General features: G+C 32.6%; 2 protein-coding genes across 2 annotated transcripts in view; one reads left to right on the top strand and one right to left on the bottom strand.

Annotated features, from left to right (window-relative positions):
• The window catches only part of Flo2 (flotillin-2), a 390,302-nt gene that overhangs the window by 206,234 nt on the left and 158,469 nt on the right, over positions 1 to 25,599 (top strand). The gene's annotated exons all lie outside the window — the stretch shown is intronic.
• LOC142322661 (uncharacterized) overlaps positions 1 to 25,599 on the bottom strand; it is a 139,773-nt gene that overhangs the window by 72,283 nt on the left and 41,891 nt on the right. Inside the window, exons 5-9 of the mRNA XM_075361738.1 lie at positions 24,831 to 25,041; positions 15,347 to 15,627; positions 14,137 to 14,416; positions 11,949 to 12,083; positions 2,704 to 3,254 (exon numbers count right to left, since the gene is read on the bottom strand). Coding sequence (XP_075217853.1) covers positions 2,704 to 3,254; positions 11,949 to 12,083; positions 14,137 to 14,416; positions 15,347 to 15,627; positions 24,831 to 25,041 — 1,458 coding nt within the window. The remainder of the gene's footprint in view (positions 1 to 2,703; positions 3,255 to 11,948; positions 12,084 to 14,136; positions 14,417 to 15,346; positions 15,628 to 24,830; positions 25,042 to 25,599) is intronic.

Raw genomic sequence — 25,599 nt, 5'->3', positions numbered from 1 at the left:
ATAACAACCGACTGGAGCTAAATGATAACACGTTATTAGTTTTATAATAAACAAGTGAGATATATTAAGTTATACAGTTGTCCTAATTTTGTACAGTATACAGTAGAGATTCAGTGTACAGTATTCTATACAGTTGTATGCAGTAGAAATTCTGAACAGTAGCGACCGAAGTTTTGGGAAAATTTAGTACTTTTTAACCGGATCCGAATTTTCGGACGAAAATCGCAAAATTAGTAAAAAAAGATTTTTAAAACACCACTTTTAAATTAAAAGCATGAAAATCTAAAAAATAATTTTAGGTCGGTATCTCAGATTGGATTTGATAACAAGCTTTGATGGTGATATGTAAGATTATGTGAAACTCATACCAAATTAAAAATTTTATGTTTTTGCTAATTTTTCATATCCGTGATGAATGGCCTAAAGAGTGGGGTGCACGTGTACTCCATTCCGTTCTGAGATACCGTTTTAAAATTATTTTTTACCTTTTAGCGCGTTTAATTTAAGAGCGGTGTATTAAAAAACTTTTTTATTTATTTTTTTAAGTTTATGTAGTCAAATTTCAGTTATGAAATAAAATTTCATTAGTTCAAAAACAAACCTTTTTCCAACCTTTTTTCCAATTGGAAAAAGAAGGTTGAAGAATAAAAATAGACCGATGTAAATTTTCTGCCGTTATTACGAAGCTATTTTTTTTATCAGTTTTATTCTCAACTATGGTAGTTCAAGTTATATAAATTATAGATTTACTACATTTATAGGTTATTTGTACAACTTATTTGTATACACTGGTGGCAGGAAATAAATAATCTGAACGAATAAAAAAAAAATAATCAGTTTTATTAATATATTACATTATAGTCTTCATGCTAAAAAATAATTATAGATACATAAAAATGTTCGTACAAGTAGTGCAATGTGTACGATATTTGATAACATTATTCAGGACCATAATCGGTTACATTATCCTAGTATACGTTTACGCATTCTAAAGCAGAGTTATTTTTAGTTAGCCTATATATACAAAAATTCTCTGGTATTCGATCGATTACAGAAATGTCCTTTCGATTCCGTTTGTCACAATAGTTTAAAGGGTTCACAGGTATAAAATGACATTTATTTAACGGTGAATTATATCGTGATTATGAATTAAAAATACAATATCCGTGAAATTAATATAAAACTTTACGTCAAACAATATAGAAAAAATGAGTTATGGTATTTTAAATAACAGTGATTGTTTACGGCAACGAAGGCTTAAGAGAACAGTCAAAATTGGCTAAGATATACGTCGGCTATTTCGTTGTACTAGACTGCTTTTATCAGTTCGCAGTGGAGGTTAAACATTATACGGTAAGAAAAGAATATATCTCTCCCGCGACTGCATCCGAAGTATATTTTAATCGGTATGAAATATAATCATACCAAATATACCAATTGTTATACCAAATATAACAATAATTATTGTTCTCATCGCTAATCCGCTATATTCAACTATTCATCTCACGATTAAAATTTGTAAAAAATAGATGAAATTCAAGATATATAGAAAAAATTAAACTTCCATGATTTTGTGATCCATAACCCTTCTTCATTAGGAAAAATGTGAAAAGTTTTTTTTTTTAATTAACAGTAAATCAGTGTTTTCAAAATTAACCAAAGTTTTTTTTTGAAAAACCATTTTCAGGTACGTACGAGTAGCCTTCGTATGCGGTGCGTTGTATCTTTTTTTTATACTGAGAAGCCGGTGCTGCAGAGACAATTTCCGCCAATTAAAAATTCGCCAGCAGCAATTTTCACAAGAATTACACTGAAACAACGCTAATGTAGGAACTATAAATTGACTTTCATAAGAATATGCGTGGGAAAAATCTCAGTTTTTTAAGAGACAGATTTGCTAATAATTCTGCAGTTTGAAGTTGTAAAGGAAGAAGACAACAAACTCTTGAAGCTTTTGTATGCTTATGTGTTAAGTGATTATTCAAGCTGATACGCAAAAATAAATTATTTACGTATCGGAGATGTGAGGTAACAACAAGAAAATAATTTTCAATAAAAAAAAAGTTGAAGCTTTTTGGAAAAAGAAAGAATTTCAGTGAACAGCAATTGCGGAATATATAATGAAGTAAAATTTTGTATACGGTAATCAATTGTACCTTGCGGATTTCGACTAGTTTGTTTATCAGTGTGCTTTGTATAATTTTTATTTAAAATTCAGACTGAGTAGTTTTGTTTCTTTGTTCCTTTTTTTTTAATGGGAATTACAGTAATTATTAGATGTAGAAAGAGTTATTTCTCATACCAGAAGAAATAGTTTGGTGCTCGTCTTATGAACGAGTAAAAAAAAAAGAAAAAGTTAAATCGTTTACAGTCTACAATGTCTTATATTTTATACCGTATGGTGAATCCAACGGTAATTATACATTTTATTATAAATTATAAAAAAAAGCATAATGATTATTATTGAAATCATCATAATAATCGTAGGAATAGTAATTATTATAAGGGACATAATACGTATTTGGATGGTAATACCTATAAGGGTCAAAGTAATAAAACATATTGTTGTAGTTGAAATAATAATTATTATAATTTTCAATCTTTTTGTATTCTTTAATTTCATGTTTTACTGTCGGTATCTTTTGTATTTTCTCCGATTTTTTTTCTATTATTTCTTCATTTTCTTTGGGTGTTTTGTTGTACTGTAATTCTTCATTTTCTATTCTTTTTGTTTCTTTTTGGTGGAATTTTGTTCCATTTGTGTAACTTTGTTCCGGTTTTTCATTTCCTTCCTTGTAATTTTGTAGTTCATTTTCTTCTTCGTAGTCTTCTTCTGGTTGATATTTTTCCACTTGTTCTTCTATATTTTCTAGTTCTTCGTATATTTCTTCCTGCCGTTCTTCGTCTTCGTCGCTCGCATTCCCTTCGAAACGTTCTGTTGTTTCTTCGTCTCTTGCGATCTGTTGTTGATCCTCATCGTACTCGTCTTGTTGATTATCCATTTCTTGTTCATCAGTATTACCTGCGTTACTCCAGTCTTCTTTGATCATATCCGATACCTTTTCTCCTATCATTATTACCGGAGCGTTTGTATTTCCACTGACAATTAACGGCATTATCGATGCGTCTGCGACTCTTAATCCTTCGACACCCCTTACTCGTAATCTTGGATCTACAACGGCTGTTTTATCTGTATCGGGTCCCATCTTGCATGTACCGACCGGGTGATATATAGTCATAGTGTAATGTCGTGCCTGAAACAGTCAAATTTTAGAACAGTTAGGTTATAGACTTACTAATGAGTTGACACAAAATCGATTAACTGAAGTAAACTATGATGGAAATGATTTTACGGACGGAACGATTGTAAATTATACCGCTTCTATTGAAGAATTGATGGCAGAGAAGTTTATTAAAGTTCACTTATTGAAACATTGAAAATCACTCGACGAAAGCTACACATATTGGCAAACAAGTTTTAGACATAAAGATATTTTTATTTCAGGGTTTAGTGAAATAAAAATTTGTCAACTGTTTGGCTTAAAAATTGATAACTTCATTCGGTTAATTTGGACTAAAAAACAAAATAAACGTTTTATCATCATGGTAGATCGTTCCTTAGGCGGTCCGTCAGCTGTAGATATATGCCTTAGTTCTGCCTTTTATGTCTACAGATAGCGAGGAGAGTACCTGGAGAGATCCATAAATATAATCAAACCGAACCTACAACAAAGACCCAATAATTCCCCGTATATTCTTTGAACCGATTCAGTCATAGTGTGGCTAAACCCACAAAACACTACCAGGAAGGAAGAGATCAGAATTAGGGAATAGGGTATATAATGAGAAATGAACGATCTACCCGCTGGAGGACTTCGAAACAGGGCAAAGTAAATAAGTATTCTATCTAGATGGGTATAAAATAATACATTGCAGAGATCACATCTGGAACGGTAACTGTACTAATTTGCCAATAGGAATGAGAACTACTCCAGCATTTTCCTGGAATAATCAAAGAAAATCTTGATCAGAGCAGCTTCTCAAAATTTGAAATTAATAAATAAAAAAGTAAAAGTGATTTCTGTAAACAAAAAGTTCTATAAACAAGTAATAAATTTATTAAATAATAGTAAAGCTAAAACGTTAACAATTGAACACCTGCATATAAAAATAATAAATAAGTACAAAATAAAGTAATAATTTTTGAAGCTATTAATTTAATTTAATTCAAACTTCTTTCAGCAGGACTGGCTGTCATCGGGCACACATTCCCTCAATATATCGAGGTAATTCTCCCTAGAACCAAAGCGGCACGTTACCTATCAGCAGTATTGCAATATTTCAGAAAAATAGTTTGCCTTCAAAATCTAAAGGGAGAGTCACTCTTAAACGGGCTCAAAATTCCTAAAAGAACTCTACCACCTATCCCTATAATTTGTGGCGCGTTTAAGATCTAACGACCGACTGTTTAAAAGAATTCTACCCCTTTGTAACCTTAAACGTGCGAAATCTTCTGTTTCTATAAATTTCCTACCGATTATTTTTCCTTCTCTGACTGTTTGGAATGATCGATTGCTTCACAATCGCCTCACCATTTTCTCTGAAAACATGTTTTAGCCAATTTAGTTTTTCTTTCGTGTCAGACAATAAATGCATAATCCCTCTTTGAAAGTACTACGCAGTAGGAGATGTGGAGCATGAGACATTCTTTGAAGATTTAATTATCGATAAATTGTTTAAATTGATCAAAGATGACGGCAAAATAGCTGATAAACATTCAGCTTATCTTTACGAAATATCAAATTTACAGTAGCATAGGATTACGTATCTTTTTCCGGTTTCCATTAAACTTTGCGTGAAGGGGTTTCACGTCCTGGTGAAATGAAGAAAAAAATAAAGTTAACTACATTTTAAGTAAAATCTTATTGCATCAATGGATTTCTGTTCTAATATTTGTTTGATCTACCCCGATAAGATTTAACATTGACTGGTTTCGCTGACTAATATCAGCAATATTCTCTCCTCTTTCGACGTCGATGATAAATCGTTTTACTCGATTCGCCGATTCACTTTAAGAGTTATCCTGTTTTAAACGAACCGCGTTACGTTGCAACAGACTTTTTTTTGTTTAGCTTCCGGGAATCACCGTCAGGTCTTACTTCAGAAGATGCTATATATGAGTGTAAGTGAAGTGTAGTCTTGTACAGTCTCAGGTCGACCATTTCTGAGATGTGTGGTTAATTGAAACCCAACCACCAAAGAACACCGGTATTCACGATCTAGTATTCAAATCCGTATAAAAGTAACTGCCTTTACTAGGATTTGAATGTTGGAACTCTCGACTTCGAAATAGCTGATTTGCGAATACGTGTTCACCACTATACCAACCTGGTGGGTTGCGTTGCAATAGACTGACTATCTCGAAAGTTACGCGTACAAATTTTATGTTTTGATGTTTTATGTTTGATTTACGATCTCAATTATGTTTGATGTTTTCATTTGGCGCCGGCTGAATCTAGTTATTTACGAATTAATTAGCTATATTTAAGGTTATATCACTGTTTATATAAGCACGATAGACGTCCAGGTGAGGACTAAGAGATTTAGTCACCCGGACACTACTGCACTTACAAGCTGCAGTAAATCCTCACTACTAGAACGGAAGGATGTCGGAGGGTGCAATATCCTCCTACTTTTCGCAGTATACGGACTTGCGTCCTTTGCTGCTGGGTGATTCTATTATACTGGCAGGTTATTAATAGGAGATGGCGTTGATTCGTTTGGTGAAGTTTGGATTGCGTTCCGATCCAGTGGAGGGTTTTAGCGGTAGGGACCCGGCAGAACGATGTGCTAATAAGCCTATCTTCAGTGACGCGCTCCCTTTCAGCCTAGAGTGGGCTGTAATCCTTTGTTTAGGGGATCGTCCTCTCTTAAGGAAAGGATACCGGAGGCGATTTGGGGCCTGCACTTGTTACATTTAATTTAATTTGGTTAGAAAATTAGAGAAAATGAGTTTGGCTGGATCGTTCTGAGACGTTGTGTCCCAGAGCTATCTCGGTCGGCAGGAAAGTGGGGTTGGGATGGTCGGTATGGAATGTGATGTTTTGTTGTCGTGTCTGTCTCTCATATCTTCATGATAATCTTGTAAGAAGCCAGTTAATTCTGGAGAGAACTGGACTGGCGAGAGACAGACTGTTGTCTTCTGTTCTTTTTTCTCTTTCTTCTTTTTTTCTTCTTTTGTCGCTTCTTTCTTCAGAGGATAGAAGGGAGGCGAGGAGGTTCTTGGGATCATAGTACCAGCGGATGATAGTATTGCTTGGTTTGATTAATCTAGGCGCGGCGCGATACATCTCTATTAAGGGTTAGGTGTCTGCTCGCCATAAGGGCTTTTTTTTTTCCTGTTTAGCCTCCGGTAACTACCGTTAAGATAATTCTTCAGAGGATGAATGAGGATGATATGTATGAGTGTAAATGAAGTGTAGTCTTGTACATTCTCAGTTCGACCATTCCTGAGATGTTTGGTTAATTGAAACCCAACCACCAAAGAACACCGGTATCCACGATCTAGTATTCAACTCCGTGTAAAAATATCTGGCTTTACTAGGACTTAAAGGCTGGAACTCTCAACTTCCAAATCAGCTGATTTGGGAAGACGCGTTCACCACTAGACCAACCCGGTGGGTTCGCCATAAGGGCTGGTAGTAAGTATGTTAACTAAGGTTTTGCTATAAATAAACAGAAACAATGACTTATACAGAAGTATATAAAATGAGTTGCTTATTTATTACATGCTGTAATGTTATGATTTTCTTTGACTTGGCGTAGTTATTTAGGAAAATTATTTTTAAATAGCACGTACGCATTACTTTTGTAGCAATTAGTAACAAGTGTTCCGCATGCCGGGTTATAGGAGTGTGGTAGAGGAGAGGAGACAAGTAGTGGCAGCTTGCAGGGAGGACCCGCCTGTAGATTTTTACATACACTATAGAAAAATAGGTAGGATATTCTAAGCTAAAACACGGTATATATGAATTAAACACCGAAAGACTGAATTATAGCTCCAGTTAATGCCATCGAACGAAGAACGTAAAATGTGAACCGTGTCTTTTATAATTTTACTGCTGTACCTCCATAATTAGAATTAGTAGACTGAACGAATAGAGAACAGAACTAAAATTTATTTATTTTTACAAACGTTTTATTTTAATTTAGTCTATAATTGTTTGGAAAATGTAACCTATAAAACACGTTCAGTTCATTTTCAGAACGAGTTCCTTCTTGATATTTTAACTACCCAATAAGTAGTGGCGGCTCGCGTGTAGGCACTGTGGAACTGCAGCACCGCCTATTTCCACTTGATATTATCGATAACATTTAATATAATGAATCCTTTATTCTTTAATTATTTCATTATACTTGTGCAATACATAATCCTTAAGCTTAATGTCAGTAGCCATCCGCCAATTTAAGAAAAAATACACTCTATGTGTGGAACTGTGCGCTTCACAGTTCCAGCGGCTTGGTGTTTGGCTGTTGTGCGCATGCGCACATAGGAAGCTGCACGCGAAGCTGCGAAGGAGAGAGAGCACTGTCGCTCCCGCAGTGCCGTGCAGTGAGTTTGGATCCTTTGCTGGCGAAAAGAAAACGCTACCGTTTTAAAAAAAAATAATTTTCGTGATAAGTGACATTAATTAAGGCGATGGAAATCATTTCTGAGTCGCGTAAATGTGATTTGTGATCGTATTGAAACGTTTGTATTCAGCTTAATATTCCCTACTTTTTAAGTACTCTATAGTCGAGTCGACTATGGAAATGTTTCGATACGGTATATCACTCTTTTCTTCGTGCTAAGTGTATTTTAAATTTTATATAATAAATTTAATTAAAGAAATTCCAATATAAATTTAATTAATCCTATATAATTGCTTAATAATAATTGTTCTATTAATAAAAGAAAAAATTGTATAGCTGTAAAACTATTTTTTATTAAAGTACAATTAGTATCATCGAGAAAAGATTTTTACTTAGTTTTTCTTGCTGAAAAAATTCAACGTTTAGGTATAATCGTATCCGAACTGTGAAGGTGATTTTGTGACTTATCGGTTGAAAGAGAGATACTTATTTACACATTGTAGTTTTTATTCACCGGCCAGCTTTGTTGTTATTTTTGTTGTTGTTTTGGAAGTTGCGTAAAAAACGAATTGCTGCCTAGATTCATTGTCGTTTCTTGACACTACGCACCGTATCAGCGATGTGTTCAAAATTTATTACCAGAACAAACCGAGCATTTCTTTAACTTTGATGCATGGTCGACGAAAAAAATTAAATTGGTCTATTACATATTATTCTGTGTATCATTTACTACATTTTTAACATTATATATATTATTACAGCTTTATGAACGCATGTTATCTGAATTTTCACTAATACATACCTCAAAGCATAAATTGCCCATACACAAAAAAGAAAAGAAAACTGGAACATTTATAAGATCAACCTATTAGCTACAATAGTCAAATGTGTTCATATTTCTGATTTCTTAACTGACCTCGGCAACGTAATATTTAGCAACTTACGTTGTACACTCGGTTATTCAAAACGAATATTATTTAAATTGAGAAAAAAATTCCCTTTTGACATGCCGGAAGGCGGAGGTGGATTTCACCGGCGCTAAGTAGGGGATAAAAAATATTTCCACCTTACAGTTAAGAAAAAATTCAAATTTACTCAATACGACAATGGTCGCATGTAAAAAAAGTTTCATATGCTTAGCATACGACAAGTTCCACTTTCTTACAATTCCAGCAACATTTTGGTCATCCCTTGCTGTAAGGGTTGGTCATATCAAAAATTGTTTCAGAGAAAAGTTTTAGGTAATGTTTAGAGAAATAACGACCACTTTAAACCGATTCGATACTTTGCCTATTAAGGGAGGTATGATTTTTTTTGTCTTCAAGACTCCATTTTTCCCACCCCTTGGGCCAATCAATGGTTGGTGATATTAAAAAACTTTACTTAGATTGGTTTTAGGCTCTTATTCATAGAATAGTAGGAACTTTAAATGAATTCGATATTTTACTTAATGAGAAAGTTATAGATAATTTGTAGCGATATTTTGTTTTTTTTTTCGAAAAAGCCCCCCACTTCCACCCCCATTGTTTGATTTTGTCCGATTTCTAATGTATAATTTTTAACGAACTCGACTGAGATTTTGGGTCGTTTTATTTTATGTATCAATTTGAAAGTTATTGGCGCAAAATTACGGCATTTATCGTGTCCACAAGAAAGTGAAAACTTTTGAACTGATGGTGGTTTTGGGGTCTGCGGGATGTGAAACGCGAAGATATGTCGTAATATTCCGGAAGCCGAATCATGGTACCCATTACAATACGTAGCTTTCTTATGAAATCTACGTAAAAATTTAGAAACAAGTGATAGTGGCATGTTAACTGCAATTTACTTAACAGTTTGGAGAGTAATAATCGATTATAAATATATAATATTTATTTCTCAGGATAGTCCTCACAAAAATCGTGAGGCTTTCGATGTAGAAATAGAAACGTAAATTAGATGATTATATCGGGAAACGGATCATCCAATCAGGTAAACAAAAATCGTTGGATCTGGAGTGTAGCAGATTTACATCGATCGGGTAGGTTAGGTCGCTACCGTTGTGTGATTTTAAATAAAAATTAAACTAATCGGTTAAAATTTTACAATACGCTTTCTATTTATTTAGTTTGATTAGGTAATTGTTTTTAATGAACCGCTTTCGGGTGTAGAACAGTGTGTTATATACTTTTCGTTTAATTTCACTAAGCGAAATGTAGGATATGAAAAATCAAAGGTATTTGAAAGTTTTGTTAATTTTTAGTTAACCGATCGATATCATAAGCCGATTCGTAAATAGAATTTTTGATTTCGTAATGCAAGGAATTGTAGAAGGGAAAAACCGTTAAGGAAGGCAAATGTTAGAGTACGGTACGCAAAACAAAAGCTGTAGAATACAGCTAATATATCGAGGTTAAAAAAATCAGTACTGAATATAAAGAAATGAGGAATGTGTCAAACCGGGAATAGTGACTTAAAAAATAAATAAATAAAAGAAACAATCCATTGCGTGTTTCATTTTCATCCGTAGTGAAACTTAAATTAACTTACGCATAGTTATGTGAATTGTGAATCGTTAGCTGGATAAATAATTTTGCAACTATTTGATGGAACTTTTCGTTATTAAAGAAATAATAATCGATAAAATTTTTGATCTCAAGAAACAGTTGACTTGATTCATATTATTTTATTTCTTTGAAAACGTTTAATTTTATCTAAGGACGTTTTGTTCGCCAGCATTATTTATATGTATACATGCGTATTTATTTTAGTTTTTATAAGTGGCAAAGCTCAAATGTAACTCTTAGGGTTTTAGTTAGACTATCTAATGTTCACTAGCCAACGTATAAAGTAATTATTCAGCGGAACTGTTTACTGTTGTGTATGATGTTAGTATATGTATCATAATAAGGGGATTAATCAAGAGCGGGCTTATTTTATACCCCGATCTCTCTTTTTTGTTTAAATTAACTCACAATACTAAATAAAAAAATAAAAACTGATGAAAAATGTAAAAAAAAATCGTTTTTGACTACTTTAAAAAATACGATTTTAAACGTGTGAGGAACGTGAAAAAAATTATGATGTATTAACTAATAGGATTTAATAATAGTAATTATTTCAGTCAGGAACGGTTATTTAAAAAAAGAAAAAAGAGGGATGTTCCTTATTGTAAGTCGAATAAGAAAAAGTAAATAATTATAAGTAACTATTATTACGACAGGGACGAAGTGTATTTGAATAAAAAAATGATACGATGAAAATAATCGCTGGAAAAATTGCATAAACCAAAAAAAAAAATAAGTACTGCAGAGAGGTAGGTAATGTAATGATCAGTTAATTAATAAAACCCACCGGGTTGGTCTAGTGGTGAACGCGTCTTTCCAAATCAGCTGATTTGAAAGTCGAGAGTTCCAGCGTTCAAGTCCTAGTAAAGCCAGTTATTTTTACACGGATTTGAATACTAGATCGTGGATACCGGTGTTCTTTGGTGGTTGGGTTTCAATTAACCACACATCTCAGGAATGGTCGAACTGAGAATGTACAAGACTACACTTCATTTACACTCATACATATCATTCTCATTCAATCTCTGAAGTATTATCTAAACGGTAGTTACCGGAGGCTAAACAGGAAAAAGAAAGAAAGAAAGGTAATTAATAAACAACTCTAGGAGCTTCTCGTAGAATAAGAGGTCGGCCAGTCAGTTCGAATACTTAACTACACCGATGCAAAATATTTAATGCCTTTTTCAAATATCATTTCAATAAACACACATTTAGTAGTTGCATATACACATTTTCTTGTCGCATTATCAAATTGAACGTATCAGGGTTTTGAATTTTTTAAACAAACACTTTCGGTTAAAATATATATTATTTGAAAATCGGTCGATTACTATAAAACCATCAAAATATGATATTGCACGGGGAAATTTAATTTCCCTTCAATTTTAAAGAAAGAAAATCCAATAATAGAATGCGATTGCATAGTTAAAATAGGAATATAAATAAAATAAGAAACCCTTGATTTGTTATGATGAGACACATCGGATAATATAATATGTAATGCGACTACTTAGTACTTGAAGAGAAATTTTATCTTAAAGCTTTTTAGTATAACATAACTAAAATTAAACTACGAGTAAATACTAAAACTAAATTTTTTAATCTTCATTACCAAACTTATTAACTAAATTCTTATAATCTATTTGAAATGGTAAATTAATCGTAAAAATATGTAAGTTTTTAAAAATATTTGAAAAAGTTAACAAAACTTATCTAAATTGTGACGTAAATAATGATGAAATTAATTTGAATTCATTGATTATTCATTACCTGACATTCCCAGAATTCATCCGATAAGAAAATATGATCTCTGCAAGCAGGGTACGTTACGTTATGTATGTATACGTTAAACTTTTCCATAGCACGTGTTCTACTCAATTCATAACCGATTTTAGCACCTTCTACCTGACAAATCAGAATTAAAATAGATTATTATACATTAATTAATTCGTGTATGTTCGAACAGTTACCTGGTGGTATTTTTCTCTTATCAGCGACTGCGGTTACAATATTTGTAATACTACAAACAGTAATTAACAAACTTTAGCCGAATGCAATAAACTCTTTGCATAATAGGTACGACAGGTATTTTTAAAAATTTCAAAACCGATTTTCTCATGAAAATTCTTACAAATTTTTTTATTTTGAAATTTAATGTTTTGTTTGATTTTTTTTATCCAGAACACTTTACTTCTGCGCTTACGGTAACATTTACAAATATATTTTTCAAAATTATTTAAATCATTTTACTTTATCGGCTATCATTTTGTACAGATAATCAATCAGTAAAATTTGTATTAATTTAACGTCGAAATTTTACTATAATAATAAATTACAAAAAAAGAAGTTCTGTCTATTAAATTCAAATCTATACACGTTCTAATTATCTGTAACTTACTCGAAAGAAGTTCTGCTTCTGGCATATCTTCTTTTTTCTAATTTATCATTCTGAAGAAAGCTTTTTTGGGATTTTAGAATTATAAGATGATTCTCCTTCTTTTGACATTCAAATAACTATAATTAATTGTAATAAAGAAGTTCGATGTTCCGGTATGAACAAAACTTTCACATCGTTTAAAATTATTCACTCTAATATAATATAAAAACCTGTGTAGTAAATGATTAAAATTATGTAAACAGTGATTTTTATTATAATATAGAGAATATTTTAAAATTTAAATAATTTTTATTTATTTTACTATTATTTTCACTCTCTATTACGCTTTATGAAATTTTGCTGACACCCTTGGATAACCTATTATAAAAACTTTGTCCTTTGGGATATTTGAAATATTTTGAGACTACGTGCCGCTTACATATTAGCCGAGTCAGGGGTTTACGTTTGACACGTTTCATTTGAATTTCTTCGGTTTAACGCATTCGTGGTGGTAATTTTTTTTCGAGTGTAAACAAAAATGATCAGCGATTCGGCTGTAAATTTTTTAATTCTTTCGAATTTTCATGTAATTGCGTTAAACCAAATAATTTTAAGAATTCAGAATTATGTTTCACGCATCTTGACCTTTCAGAACCATAAAATATGCCTAATGTCAAGATGACGTATTGATTTCTATATAACGTAGTTGTAGTGATGACGACAAATAATTATCTTGACGTCATTTCATATCATTGTGCAACGTAATACGTTTCTTTCATTTAATTTCCCAATTCGTATATAATGTTTTTTTACATTCATTAATATGGCCTGCATTGATCGTTTCTTTTTTTTATCGTTTAAATGTAAGTATAAAATAATGTAAAATAAAAATTTGTTTGGAATAATGTTTATTTAATTTATTTATGTATTTTTGCAGTAAGCGGTAACCACAGATAACTATAAAAAAAAGGAATTAAGATCATTATAAACAAAACATATTAACTGGAATGATTAGCTAATCTGAAAAAAATGAGCTATTTCCTTACTTGAATGAACATCGACTTATTAACATGAAATCCGTATGGGCGGGAAAGATTTGAAAGCAACGGTAAGGAGTTTTGTAAGTATTAGCTTTCTACGTACATTATGTGTAGCATTGGGCGGACTGAAAACATTGACTTTTCGCTTTTTATAATAGTTTTTCTCGCTGGCAGTCAGTGTTTTCATCCATACTCTACCGTATGCGTGTGTGAGGATTAGTTATAGAGATTCGTCTAAATGAACTTCATGTTATTACCTAATTCTCTTTTCATTAGTTTTTTTTATTAAACAAACATTTGTGAAAGTTTAGAAAACGTTTTTTACTTTTAAATAAGCTTTTCCCGGACAAAATTTTGCATTCCGAAGTAAATAGTAAATAAAATGTTTTTTGCTTTTTCTATAAAATAAACTGCTTATCTACACTATTATTTATCTAGTAACGCTTCAGTCAAAGCGCATTTGTGGTTAACCTCGTGCATTAAAATGTTCACGATTTATTAAAATAAAATAATATTTCGGGCATTACAATGAGTTACTTACAAGAACGGCGGCGTCGTATTCATCGCGAAGATAATTCGGAGTGATGATAGGATGGCTGTAAGGATTGCCATCTCGAAGTTTAATCGAGCCTCGAGATCGTGGCCTTAATAATAGTGGCGCGATGGTATAAGAATCCCTGTAAAGTATGTCCTTAAATACCGTGTCGAAATAATCATCTGTAATACCGTTATCTCTTCTGTTAAAGAGTCCTCCGTCTGTATTGTCGCCCGCTGGTGCCAGAAACAGTTGTATGTCCGGCCATTCAGGATCTGGATTTAATCTGAAAATTTATCAGTTCTTTTACTATTATTATTTTTATTTGAGAACTTACAAGTACTTCACTTAAAATGTTTTAAGTCATTCAAACGGGAACCTTGTGTGCTATACAGAAAATTAATTTTTTTTATATTTACCATTTCATTACTATTAAAAAAAAATAATAATAGTAAGTTTTTTATTGTACTCGTAATTTTGAATTCACGGGGAGGGTAACATTCAATTCAGACCTTGTACTGTACACTTATCTAAATAATCGCTTCGTTTTGATTCTATTATATAAGTTTTATTTAATACTATCTCCTTTTTTTAAAATTATTAAAGGGTATAAATTATTGTAATTCATTTGTATTCTAGCGACCCGTGGTAGTTTTTATTCCATCAAACAGTTATCTGTTTTGTTTACCTTTTAATTTTACCTTCTCAGACCTTTGAACACAGCCTATGTCGTATCCTGAGGAAGGTCATTTACTTATTACATCGTATAAATATGTTAACCTTTAAGTTATAAACCTCTTCGTAAGAAAATAAAGTGTTTTAACGGCTGAGAAAGATTACACGCAGCTAAAAGTTTTATTTATTTCAAATGAATGTTATCGGTATCTTCTGAACAGTCATAAAAGGGGCAAACAAAAAGTTAAAGATACAGCAGTTTTGGTATTTAAAAAAGGAGTTCGTCGCTCATTTCATCGCCTTTGAAACCTTTAAACGGGACCAAATCTGCCAAATCGATCTTCAACCCAAAAAACCTACCGGGTAATCAAAAGTTTGAAAAAAAAATCGGAAATAAAATCTTTGATTATCGTTTATCGACTACACTCTGATCAGTATTTCCTGTTTCTTTTATTGTAAACGAAAAAATATTTCCCCCTCAAGTAATTAAGAATTTTTTGTTTTCAAGTACTGAAAATACAATAATATATTATGCGGTTACCTGGTATTAACAAAAGCCATAACTTCTGCTAAAGCCATGCAGAAAAACGGTCCTGTGTCGTCGATTATGAATTTGATTAGATTGCTTATGGTAAGAACTCTCGGTAAAACTATTCCCGCTCCCATCGGACGACTGTTCGGAGGTGACGTGAACAAATACGTCGTACCACCCATGGCTACATGATCCTGTAAGTTTTCTCCTACACCTGTACTGTTAACCAACACCGGAATTCCGACTTCCTGTAGGTGCTCACCTGGACCAATACCTGATAACATCAGCAACTGTAAAAATAAAATATTACAAAATATATATATAATTAATACGTGTACATGTTTACCTAAAAATAGCTTTTTAGTGCTATATTTGTGCGTGAAAAAGAAAAGTATGTAATACGTTTTTTATAAGTACGTGTGGAAAAAAAAAAAAGAAGATAGTCAATAGCTTCACATGCGTGGGAGTTCCGTTGACTTCAATGGAGAGATGACAACTGAAGACCGGTTGTGTACACATTAAACTTAAATTTTTTAAGAGAAAGATGAATCGGTAGAAAAATCTATCGGGTACGCATTCTAGTGACCTTCCAAGAATCTGTTATAGCGGGTAAATAGTATGTTACATATAAGAAATATGTAATTCGATTTAATTGTTATCTACAGTTTTAAAAATACTTGATTTCAAAAGGTGGTAGGGAAGTATAGAATTTGAAGTACATAAAAATAATTATGATACAGAAAAAATGAGAAATAATACGATTAGTGAAAATGTAGTTGCGGTATTAAATCGTCCTTTTAATATCTATTATAGATAAATAAGATTTTAGGAATTCATTTAATATTTAAAAACCGTATAAATAATCAAAGGGTATCAAGCACAAAAAATAAAAAAAAGTTGTTAAGCCAAAAAATTGAGTACACGTTTACCGCCGTCAAGTAAATTTAATAGCATACTTAATTACATTACTTAACGAAAATTCAACTTGATTCCTCCCGCCAATTACGTGACGGCGACTATGATAATCTTATTCATTTTCTCAGAAAATTTCCTGCCTTGGACTTTCCAAGAAATAAGACTGTTAATCAATAAACTTCAGTTTTCAATGCGGACGCTAAAATACCGATTTCATTTGGATTTTTTTCTTTTTTTTTTTTTTGTCTTCAGTCATTTGACTGGTTTGATGCAGCTCTCCAAGATTCCCTATCTAGTGCTAGTCGTTTCATTTCAGTATACCCTCTACATCCTACATCCCCAACAATTTGTTTTACATACTCCAAACGTGGCCAGCCTACACAATTTTTCCCTTCTACCTGTCCTTCCAATATTAAAGCGACTATTCCAGGATGCCTTAGTATGTGGCCTATAAGTCTGTCTCTTCTTTTAACTATATTCTTCCAAATGCTTCTTTCTTCATCTATTTGCCGCAATACCTCTTCATTTGTCACTTTATCCACCCATCTGATTTTTAACATTCTCCTATAGCACCACATTTCAAAAGCTTCTAATCTTTTCTTCTCAGATACTCCGATTGTCCAAGTTTCACTTCCATATAAAGCGACACTCCAAACATACACTTTCAAAAATCTTTTCCTGACATTTAAATTCATTTTTGATGTAAACAAATTATATTTCTTACTGAAGGCTCGTTTAGCTTGTGCTATTCGGCATTTTATATCGCTCCTGCTTCGTCCATCTTTAGTAATTTTACTTCCCAAATAACAAAATTCTTCTACCTCCATAATCTTTTCTCCTCCTATTTTCACATTCAGGGGTCCATCTTTGTTATTTCTACTACATTTCATTACTTTTGTTTTGTTCTTGTTTATTTTCATGCGATATCTCTTGCATAAGACTTCATCTATGCCATTCATTGTTTCTTCTAAATCCTTTTTACTCTCGGCTAGAATTACTATATCATAAGCAAATCGTAGCATCTTTATCTTTTCACCTTGTACTGTTACTCCGAATCTAAATTGTTCTTTAATATCATTAACTGCTAGTTCTATGTAAAGATTAAAAAGTAACGGAGATAGGGAACATCCTTGTCGGACTCCCTTTCTTATTAGGGCTTCTTTCTTATGTTCTTCAATTGTTATTGTTGCTGTTTGGTTCCTGTACATGTTAGCAATTGTTCTTCTATCTCTGTATTTGAACCCTAATTTTTTTTAAATGCTGAACATTTTATTCCAATCTACGTTATCGAAAGCCTTTTCTAGGTCTATAAACGCCAAGTATGTTGGTTTGTTTTTCTTTAATCTTCCTTCTACTATTAATCTGAGGCCTAAAATTGCTTCCCTTGTCCCTATACTTTTCCTGAAACCAAATTGGTCTTCTCCTAACACTTCTTCCACTCTCCTCTCAATTCTTCTGTATAAAATTCTAGTTAAGATTTTTGATGCATGACTAGTTAAACTAATTGTTCTGTATTCTTCACATTTATCTGCCCCTGCTTTCTTTGGTATCATAACTATAACACTTTTTTTGAAGTCTGACGGAAATTCCCCTTTTTCATAAATATTACACACCAGTTTGTATAATCTATCAATCGCTTCCTCACCTGCACTGCGCAGTAATTCTACAGGTATTCCGTCTATTCCAGGAGCCTTTCTGCCATTTAAATCTTTTAATGCTCTCTTAAATTCAGATCTCAGTATTGTTTCTCCCATTTCATCCTCCTCAACTTCCTCTTCTTCCTCTATAACACCATTTTCTAATTCATTTCCTCCGTATAACTCTTCAATATATTCCACCCATCTATCGACTTTACCTTTCGTATTATATATTGGTGTACCATCTTTGTTTAACACATTATTAGATTTTAATTTATGTACCCCAAAATTTTCCTTAACTTTCCTGTATGCTCCGTCAATTTTACCAATGTTCATTTCTCTTTCCACTTCTGAACACTTTTCTTTAATCCACTCTTCTTTCGCCAGTTTGCATTTCCTATTTATAGCATTTCTTAATTGCCGATAGTTCCTTTTACTTTCTTCATCATTAGCATTCTTATATTTTCTACGTTCATCCATCAGCTGCAATATATCGTCTGAAACCCAAGGTTTTCTACCAGTTCTCTTTATTCCGCCTAAGTTTGCTTCAGCTGATTTAAGAATTTCCTTTTTAACATTCTCCCATTCTTCTTCTACATTTTCTACCATATCTTTTTTACTCAGACCTCTTGCGATGTCCTCCTCAAAAATCTTCTTTACCTCCTCTTCCTCAAGCTTCTCTAAATTCCACCGATTCATCTGACAACTTTTCTTCAGGTTTTTAAACCCCAATCTACATTTCATTATCACCAAATTATGGTCGCTATCAATGTCTGCTCCAGGGTAAGTTTTGCAGTCAACGAGTTGATTTCTAAATCTTTGCTTAACCATGATATAATCTATCTGATACCTTCCAGTATCGCCTGGCTTTTTCCAAGTGTATATTCTTCTATTATGATTTTTAAATTGGGTGTTGGCAATTACTAAATTATACTTCGTGCAAAATTCTATAAGTCGGTCCCCTCTTTCATTCCTTTTGCCCAGCCCATATTCACCCACTATATTTCCTTCCTTGCCTTTTCCAATGCTTGCATTCCAATCTCCAACTATTATTAAATTTTCATCTCCCTTTACGTGTTTAATTGCTTCATCAATCTCTTCGTATACACACTCTACCTCATCATCATCATGGGCGCTTGTAGGCATATAAACGTTAACAATCGTTGTCGGTTTAGGTTTTGATTTTATCCTTATTACAATGATTCTATCGCTATGCGTTTTGAAATACTCCACTCTCCTCCCTATCTTCTTGTTCATCACGAAACCTACTCCTGCCTGCCCATTATTTGACGCTGAGTTAATTACTCTAAAATCACCTGACCAAAAGTCGCCTTCCTCTTCCCACCGAACCTCACTAATTCCTACTATATCCACATTCACCCTATCCATTTCCCTTTTTAAATTTTCTAGCCTACCAACCTTTTTTAAGCTTCTAACATTCCACGCTCCGACTCGTAGAATGTTATTTTTTAATTTTCTGGTGACCCCTTCCTTAGTAGTCCCCACCCGGAGATCCGAACGGGGGACTATTTTACCTCCGGAATATTTTACCAAGGAAGGCGCCTCCATTGTTGCTATGTGAAAATGCAGAGAGCCACATTTTCTTGGAAAAAAAGCAGCTGTAGTTTTCCATTGCTTTCAGCTGCGCAGTACTCAGAGGACTGAGTGATGTTGATACGGCCGTTTAAGTCATTGTGACTCACGCCCCTAACAACTACTGAAAGAGCTGCTGCCCTCTTTCAGGAATCATTCCTTAGTCTGGCTCTCAACAGATACCTCTCCGATATGGTTGCACCTTCGGTCCAGCTACTCTGTATCCCTGAGCACTCAAGCCCCCTCACCAACGGCAAGGTCTCATGATTCATAGAGGAGGTCATTTGGATTAATGATGGTAATAAAAAAAAATAACTATACAGCAGTTTGAAACTCAGTAAAATTGCGAACGTATGTAAAATGATCGAGCCCGATGTCTTGTAAGGCTGTGTGATGTATGTAAAATACCCGAAGTACAAAACTGCGCTTGTTAGAGTTACGTTCTCTTAGAGAAGTAATGGTACTCACAATACAGCCGTTCCCGTCGGTTAATCGAGTGAAGGTATCACATGTTGACCTGAACGACTCTCCTGTATTTCGGTGTACTCGGCATGCCGATACGCAAGGATATGTTCGGTTCGGTGAAGAATATAATGGGAAACTACTTCACTCCCTTAGCTCGGCATCGGAATCTTGTGTTTTAAGAACGGCTATGCCGGTTTGTGAGTGGCTTGTACCTGACATTATAATTTTTTTTGTATTTATTCTTTTGGTTGTAATACTTAACATAAATCCTAATTTTAATTTTTTTTTTTTTTTATGATGATTCTTCTTTCTACGAATTACTGTATACATTTTTCTTATGAAAGTACGTTAATAAATTTAATTTATGTTTTGTTTTTTTTAATTACTAGGACTAATTATTATCAAAGAATTATAATGAAAATAATATCATTCAATTTTATGGAAAATCTTGTAAATGTAGATCGATGGGACCTGTATACTAATTATAATGGGAATGTACTCAGTTTTCGAATGTTCACGACCCATCTGGTACGATGTAGGAAATGTTTCGCTGTTTATACTCTCCCTTCCTAGGACCTTATTTCTGTCATTGTTTTCTTTCTGTCTCTTACCTCCCGATTAACCTCCGGAACAGGTGTAATAGCTGTTCTGAAAAAATTTGACGTTCATATTTTCCTGCCTCTTTCTGAACAATAGAATCCGGAATCTTTGCTTTGTAGCGTTTTTAAATACTATTTCGTGTTGTTGAAATGAATTCAGTAATTCGGTCAAATATATGAACAAAAGATAAAATCATTTTGATTAAAAATAAAGTTAAATCTGTTAATAAAATTTTATTAACTTTCTTTTAGTTGTTTTATTTTTATATAGAATACTGAGTATATATATATATGTATTTATTATGAGTTTTTTTTGTATGCTTAACGTTCTGTATATATACAAAAAAGTACATATACAAGTTTACATACGTATATTGTATTTTAACTGTATATATGCTTATATTTTTGCAGGTAAAGAAGTTCTTCATTTAGTCATCAAGGAAAACGTTTTGTGAGTACTTATTAATTATTAAAGTAAACAACTTAAAATAACAACTTATTATAATGTTTAAAATAAACAACTTAAAATAATAAACGTATTATTATTAAATAAACAAGAACAAAACGAAAGTAATGAAATGTAGTAGAAATAATAAAGATGGACCACTGAATGTGAAAATAGGAGGAGAAAAAATTATGGAGGTAGAAGAATTTTGTTATTTGGGAAGTAGAATTACTAAACATGGACCAAGCCGGAGCGATATAGAATGCCGAATAACGCAGGCAAAACGAGCCTTCAGTCAGAAATATAATTTTTTTCCATTAAAAATCAATTTAAATGTCAGGAAAATATTTTTGAAAGTGTATGTTTGGAGTGTCGCATTATATGGAAGTGAAACTTGGACAATCGGAGTATCTGAGAAGAAAAGATTAGAAGCTTTTGAAATGTGGTGTTATAGGAGAATGTTAAAAATCAGATGGGTGGATAAAAGTGACAAATGAAAAGGTGTTGCGGCAAATAGATGAAGAAAGAAGCATTTGGAAAAATATAGGTTAAAGAAGATACAGACTTATAGGCCATCTATTAAGGCATCCTGGAATAGTCGCTTTAATATTGAAGGGACAGGTAAAAGGAAAACATTGTGTAGGCAGGCAACGTTTGGAATATGTAAAACAAATTGTTAGGGATGTAGGATGTACGGGGTATACCGAAATGAAACGACTACCACTAGATAGGGAATCTTGGAGAGCTGCATCAAACCAGTCAAATGACTGAAGACAAAAGAAATTAATTATTATTAAATTGTGTATATTAATCTATGTAACTCTCAGTAACCATTGTTTAACTAGATTATTTCTTTCTATTTATTACAGATTTCAACGTAAGGTATATTTCACATTTCGAATTAACTTGAAGTAATTATGTTATACGTGCTGTAGCGTCTGTGACTTTATTTGTTACGTATGCCTTAACAAAAAATAATTAACGAAAATTTTTATTGTACACCATTTACCAACACATTACTTTTAAGTATGTTATTTTTAAAATAACGTTTAAATCTAACATTTAATATATCGCTAAATTTATAACCGTGCGACATTGACTATTTTCACGTAAAGTAATTAGCACAAGCTTGTTTATAATTGATATTCTTAGCTATTTACACCGATACCTACTTTCTGTAATGATTTTATTCCTCGTAGTGCAAGGCCTACATATTACTACATCTTCGGGCGTTAAAATTATTTATCTTGAAAACGTCAATCTTACACCGGATAATATTTCACTTCATCACAATTTTTAACAATAATAGTAAAATCGTCACACATAAACTTCGGTTTGAATTTAACAGATTACATAGACACAGATCGGTTTCGATTCGATTAAACGGTAAGAATATCGATTCATCGACAAACGAACAGACTGTGTAATTTATTATTTAAACTGCATAGTTTACTATGACATTTTTACGGCCAGCGTTTAAATGTAACTAAGCGCAGTATTATCTAACCGAAATCGATGATTTTTCCATGATAAACGGTATTAAAGACTTAAGCCGAAGTAAAAGTCTTAAGAGGCGTAGATAAAGGTGACTATGAACGCTTCCTTCGTTTCTATGGAATCTAAAATTTAAGCCTTCCTCCAGCGCAAGTTAAAAATTACTTTCATCTTTACGATATTATTTACTTATTTTATTGCCAACAGAAAAATAATAGAATATTTTAAAGAAACTGATTTATTAAGCCCGATGTAAAGTTAATTTCACATTCAAGTGGATGCTACCGTAACCTATACTAAGGCCTTATATAGTGTTGTTAAAATCACGTCAAATTGCAATATTTTAACAAATGTTTGCTAAAAGTTAAAAATGTTCCTTCTAACCTGGTGTTAAATAATGAAAATATTACCACCATTAAAACTTCTCTTTTAGAAAATACAATAATTACTTCCCGTCTATAGATTGAAACAGTAAAACGTTCAGAAAATATTAAAATATTAGAACTATTATAAAACTTCAGTTGTTTAGCGGTTAAGGGATTTTCTTATTAAAATAAAAGCTGACAACAAAGTTGTAATACTTTCCTGGCATTGGTAAAAATAATGATAAATGAAAAACATTTCCTAACATTTTTTTTTTGGGCTGGCGGTAATTTAAGATGAAGTTTGATTAGAGAATATGTTTAAATAAAAAAAAAGTTTAAAAATTAAAAAGATAATGATTAAGATTTAAAATTAAAAGGTATTTTTTTAAATTGTTTTCTGCTACCTCGTCCCCAAAATCACCTTCCAAAAAGTTTTTGATTTTTCCACGATTACTATGTTAAATGAAAAAAAAAAAAAAACAAAAAAATCCATTGATAAATATGTACAACCTATAAAAAGTTACCTAAGATTTATTTTTGGTGGTAGAGTGGAGTGGGGGGCTGAATTATGATGAAATTTTATTTCAGAGTAAGATTAGTTTTAAATGTGGTGCTGTAGGATAATGTTAAAAATTAGATGGGAGGATAAAGTGACAAATGAAGAGGTGTTGGCTACATATTAAGGCACCCTGGAATAATCGCTTTGATATCGGAGGGACAGGTAGAAGGGAAAACGTTTGCAGGCAGGCAACGTTTGGAATGTGTAAAACAAATAGTTAGAGATGTAGGATGTAGGGAGTATACCGACATGAAATGACTGGCACTTGATAGCGAATCTTGGAGAACTGCATAAAGCCAGTCAAACGGCTGAAGACAAAAAAATATGATTTTACTTGAGAAGAAAAAAACATAGAAAATTACTTGCAAGTTTAAATAAAATTTAACATAAATTATTTAGTATTTGAACTTAAAAAAATGCAGGGAGTAGTGCAATTAAAAAAAAAATTATATGTGTACAACATATTTATTAGCATATATAATAAAATAAATTGTCGATTCCATTACAGTTCGACAACGTATACCGACACATAGAGCCGGAGAATTAGCAGTCGTCGGTTTCCGTATGTTCAGTGAGGTCCATCGATTTCGACGTAGTAATTCCTCCTCTTCCTGATCCGATTTTCTAAGTTCTGGGATTTTTAAAAAATTTATTTCACTTTATGTTATACGAAGTGTGTATTTATTTCATTTATATTTTTATTATTATCATCGTCTCGGATACGATAACACGTGTGTTTTAATGAGAAAGATAAAGTGTTTGAAACGACAGGTAAACGGATGCCAGAATGTCATCGAGAATCGAATCCGAGACCGGCTGACCTAGAAACCGGCGCGCTAACAGCTATTCCAACCATCAAGTCGATGAATTACATATTTGTCTCATAAATTGTTTTATTATCCGCATTATTTCTGGGTTTAAATTTAGAATAACATTCTCAAACATTTGTATTTCACAGAGATTGCTAATTATACTAATCGTGTAACAGCAGGAAAAGTAAAAACGCAAGGTTATATTTTTGTAATTAAATGAAATGTCAGGTTTGAAGTTTAAATAAAAAAATTTTCTAAGTATTTTTTTTCTGTTTTAGTTTGCAGTATGTGGTTGTGATTAACAACAATTAACTCGCTTAATAAATAAATGTACTGAAACCGTGTACTTGCATTTTATAAGCTAGGCCGATAGGCGGCGTGTACCGATGTATTATTAATAAAGTGTTTATTACAATTATAGTATTTTATAATTCTCTACACGTTTCTAACCGTAATATCGCTTTTATACAGCTTTTATTGATTTGATTTATTCATTATATTGATACTTAATTCGGTGGAAAATAGCGATAATTTAACGGAAAATTCGCTTCTTTATTAGTTCGAAAAGGTAGTTTAAACGTTATACAGATTTTATATTTTCCTACTTACCTGTGGTGAACCGATCGCACCGGAACTTAATATCACTTCCTTTCTGGCAAACGCCATAATTCTCTTATCCGACTTAGCGAATACTACACCAGCAGCCTTCGGTTTGCTTCCTCTCGTATCGAACAGTATCTTTTCAACGGTGCTGTGCAAACTGACATGCAAATTTTTTCTATTTCTTATCGGTCTTAAAAATGCTTTCGCTGTACTGCATCTAGATAAAAGATAACAAATTTATTTAAGCTCGCATAGTTTGTAATATACTTGTCTATAAAGATATATACATTTTATGTTTTGAGCGCGCGCTTTATTTTACACACGCGCAAGCGCGCACACACAAGTGAACTTTAAGTAATACAGTTGCATTTTTAATAAATTAGATTATGTACTTCATCTATCGCTTATTTTCTTAGAAGATTTAAGAATTTTTGTTTTTATGTTTCTAGGATACTATGATAAATGTTCCTGAAAGTATACGCTCTTTTTAGGAATGGCTCGGCTAATAACAGATAGCAGTAGTAGTAATCGTAGCTATTTCTTTTCTCGAATTCCCTTCGCATGCGCTTAAGATGTTGGTTGAAGTCGATTCGCTCTCATCTTGTTAAGAGGCAGAGCAGTCAGTAGGGCGAGTCGTAAATCGAGTGCAGTCTTTCATAACCAAACGCTATAATACAATTAATTTGTTTTTTTGTACCATCTTTTTGTGTGCATCCGCATGTAAAAATTCACACATCATCGAACATAAGCATTAATATTTGTAGAATAATAATTG

Source organism: Lycorma delicatula, chromosome 4 (assembly GCF_047948215.1).
Source record: "Lycorma delicatula isolate Av1 chromosome 4, ASM4794821v1, whole genome shotgun sequence".
In the NCBI taxonomy this organism is placed as follows: domain Eukaryota; kingdom Metazoa; phylum Arthropoda; class Insecta; order Hemiptera; family Fulgoridae; genus Lycorma; species Lycorma delicatula.
This window is presented reverse-complemented; position numbering and strand designations above follow the sequence as displayed.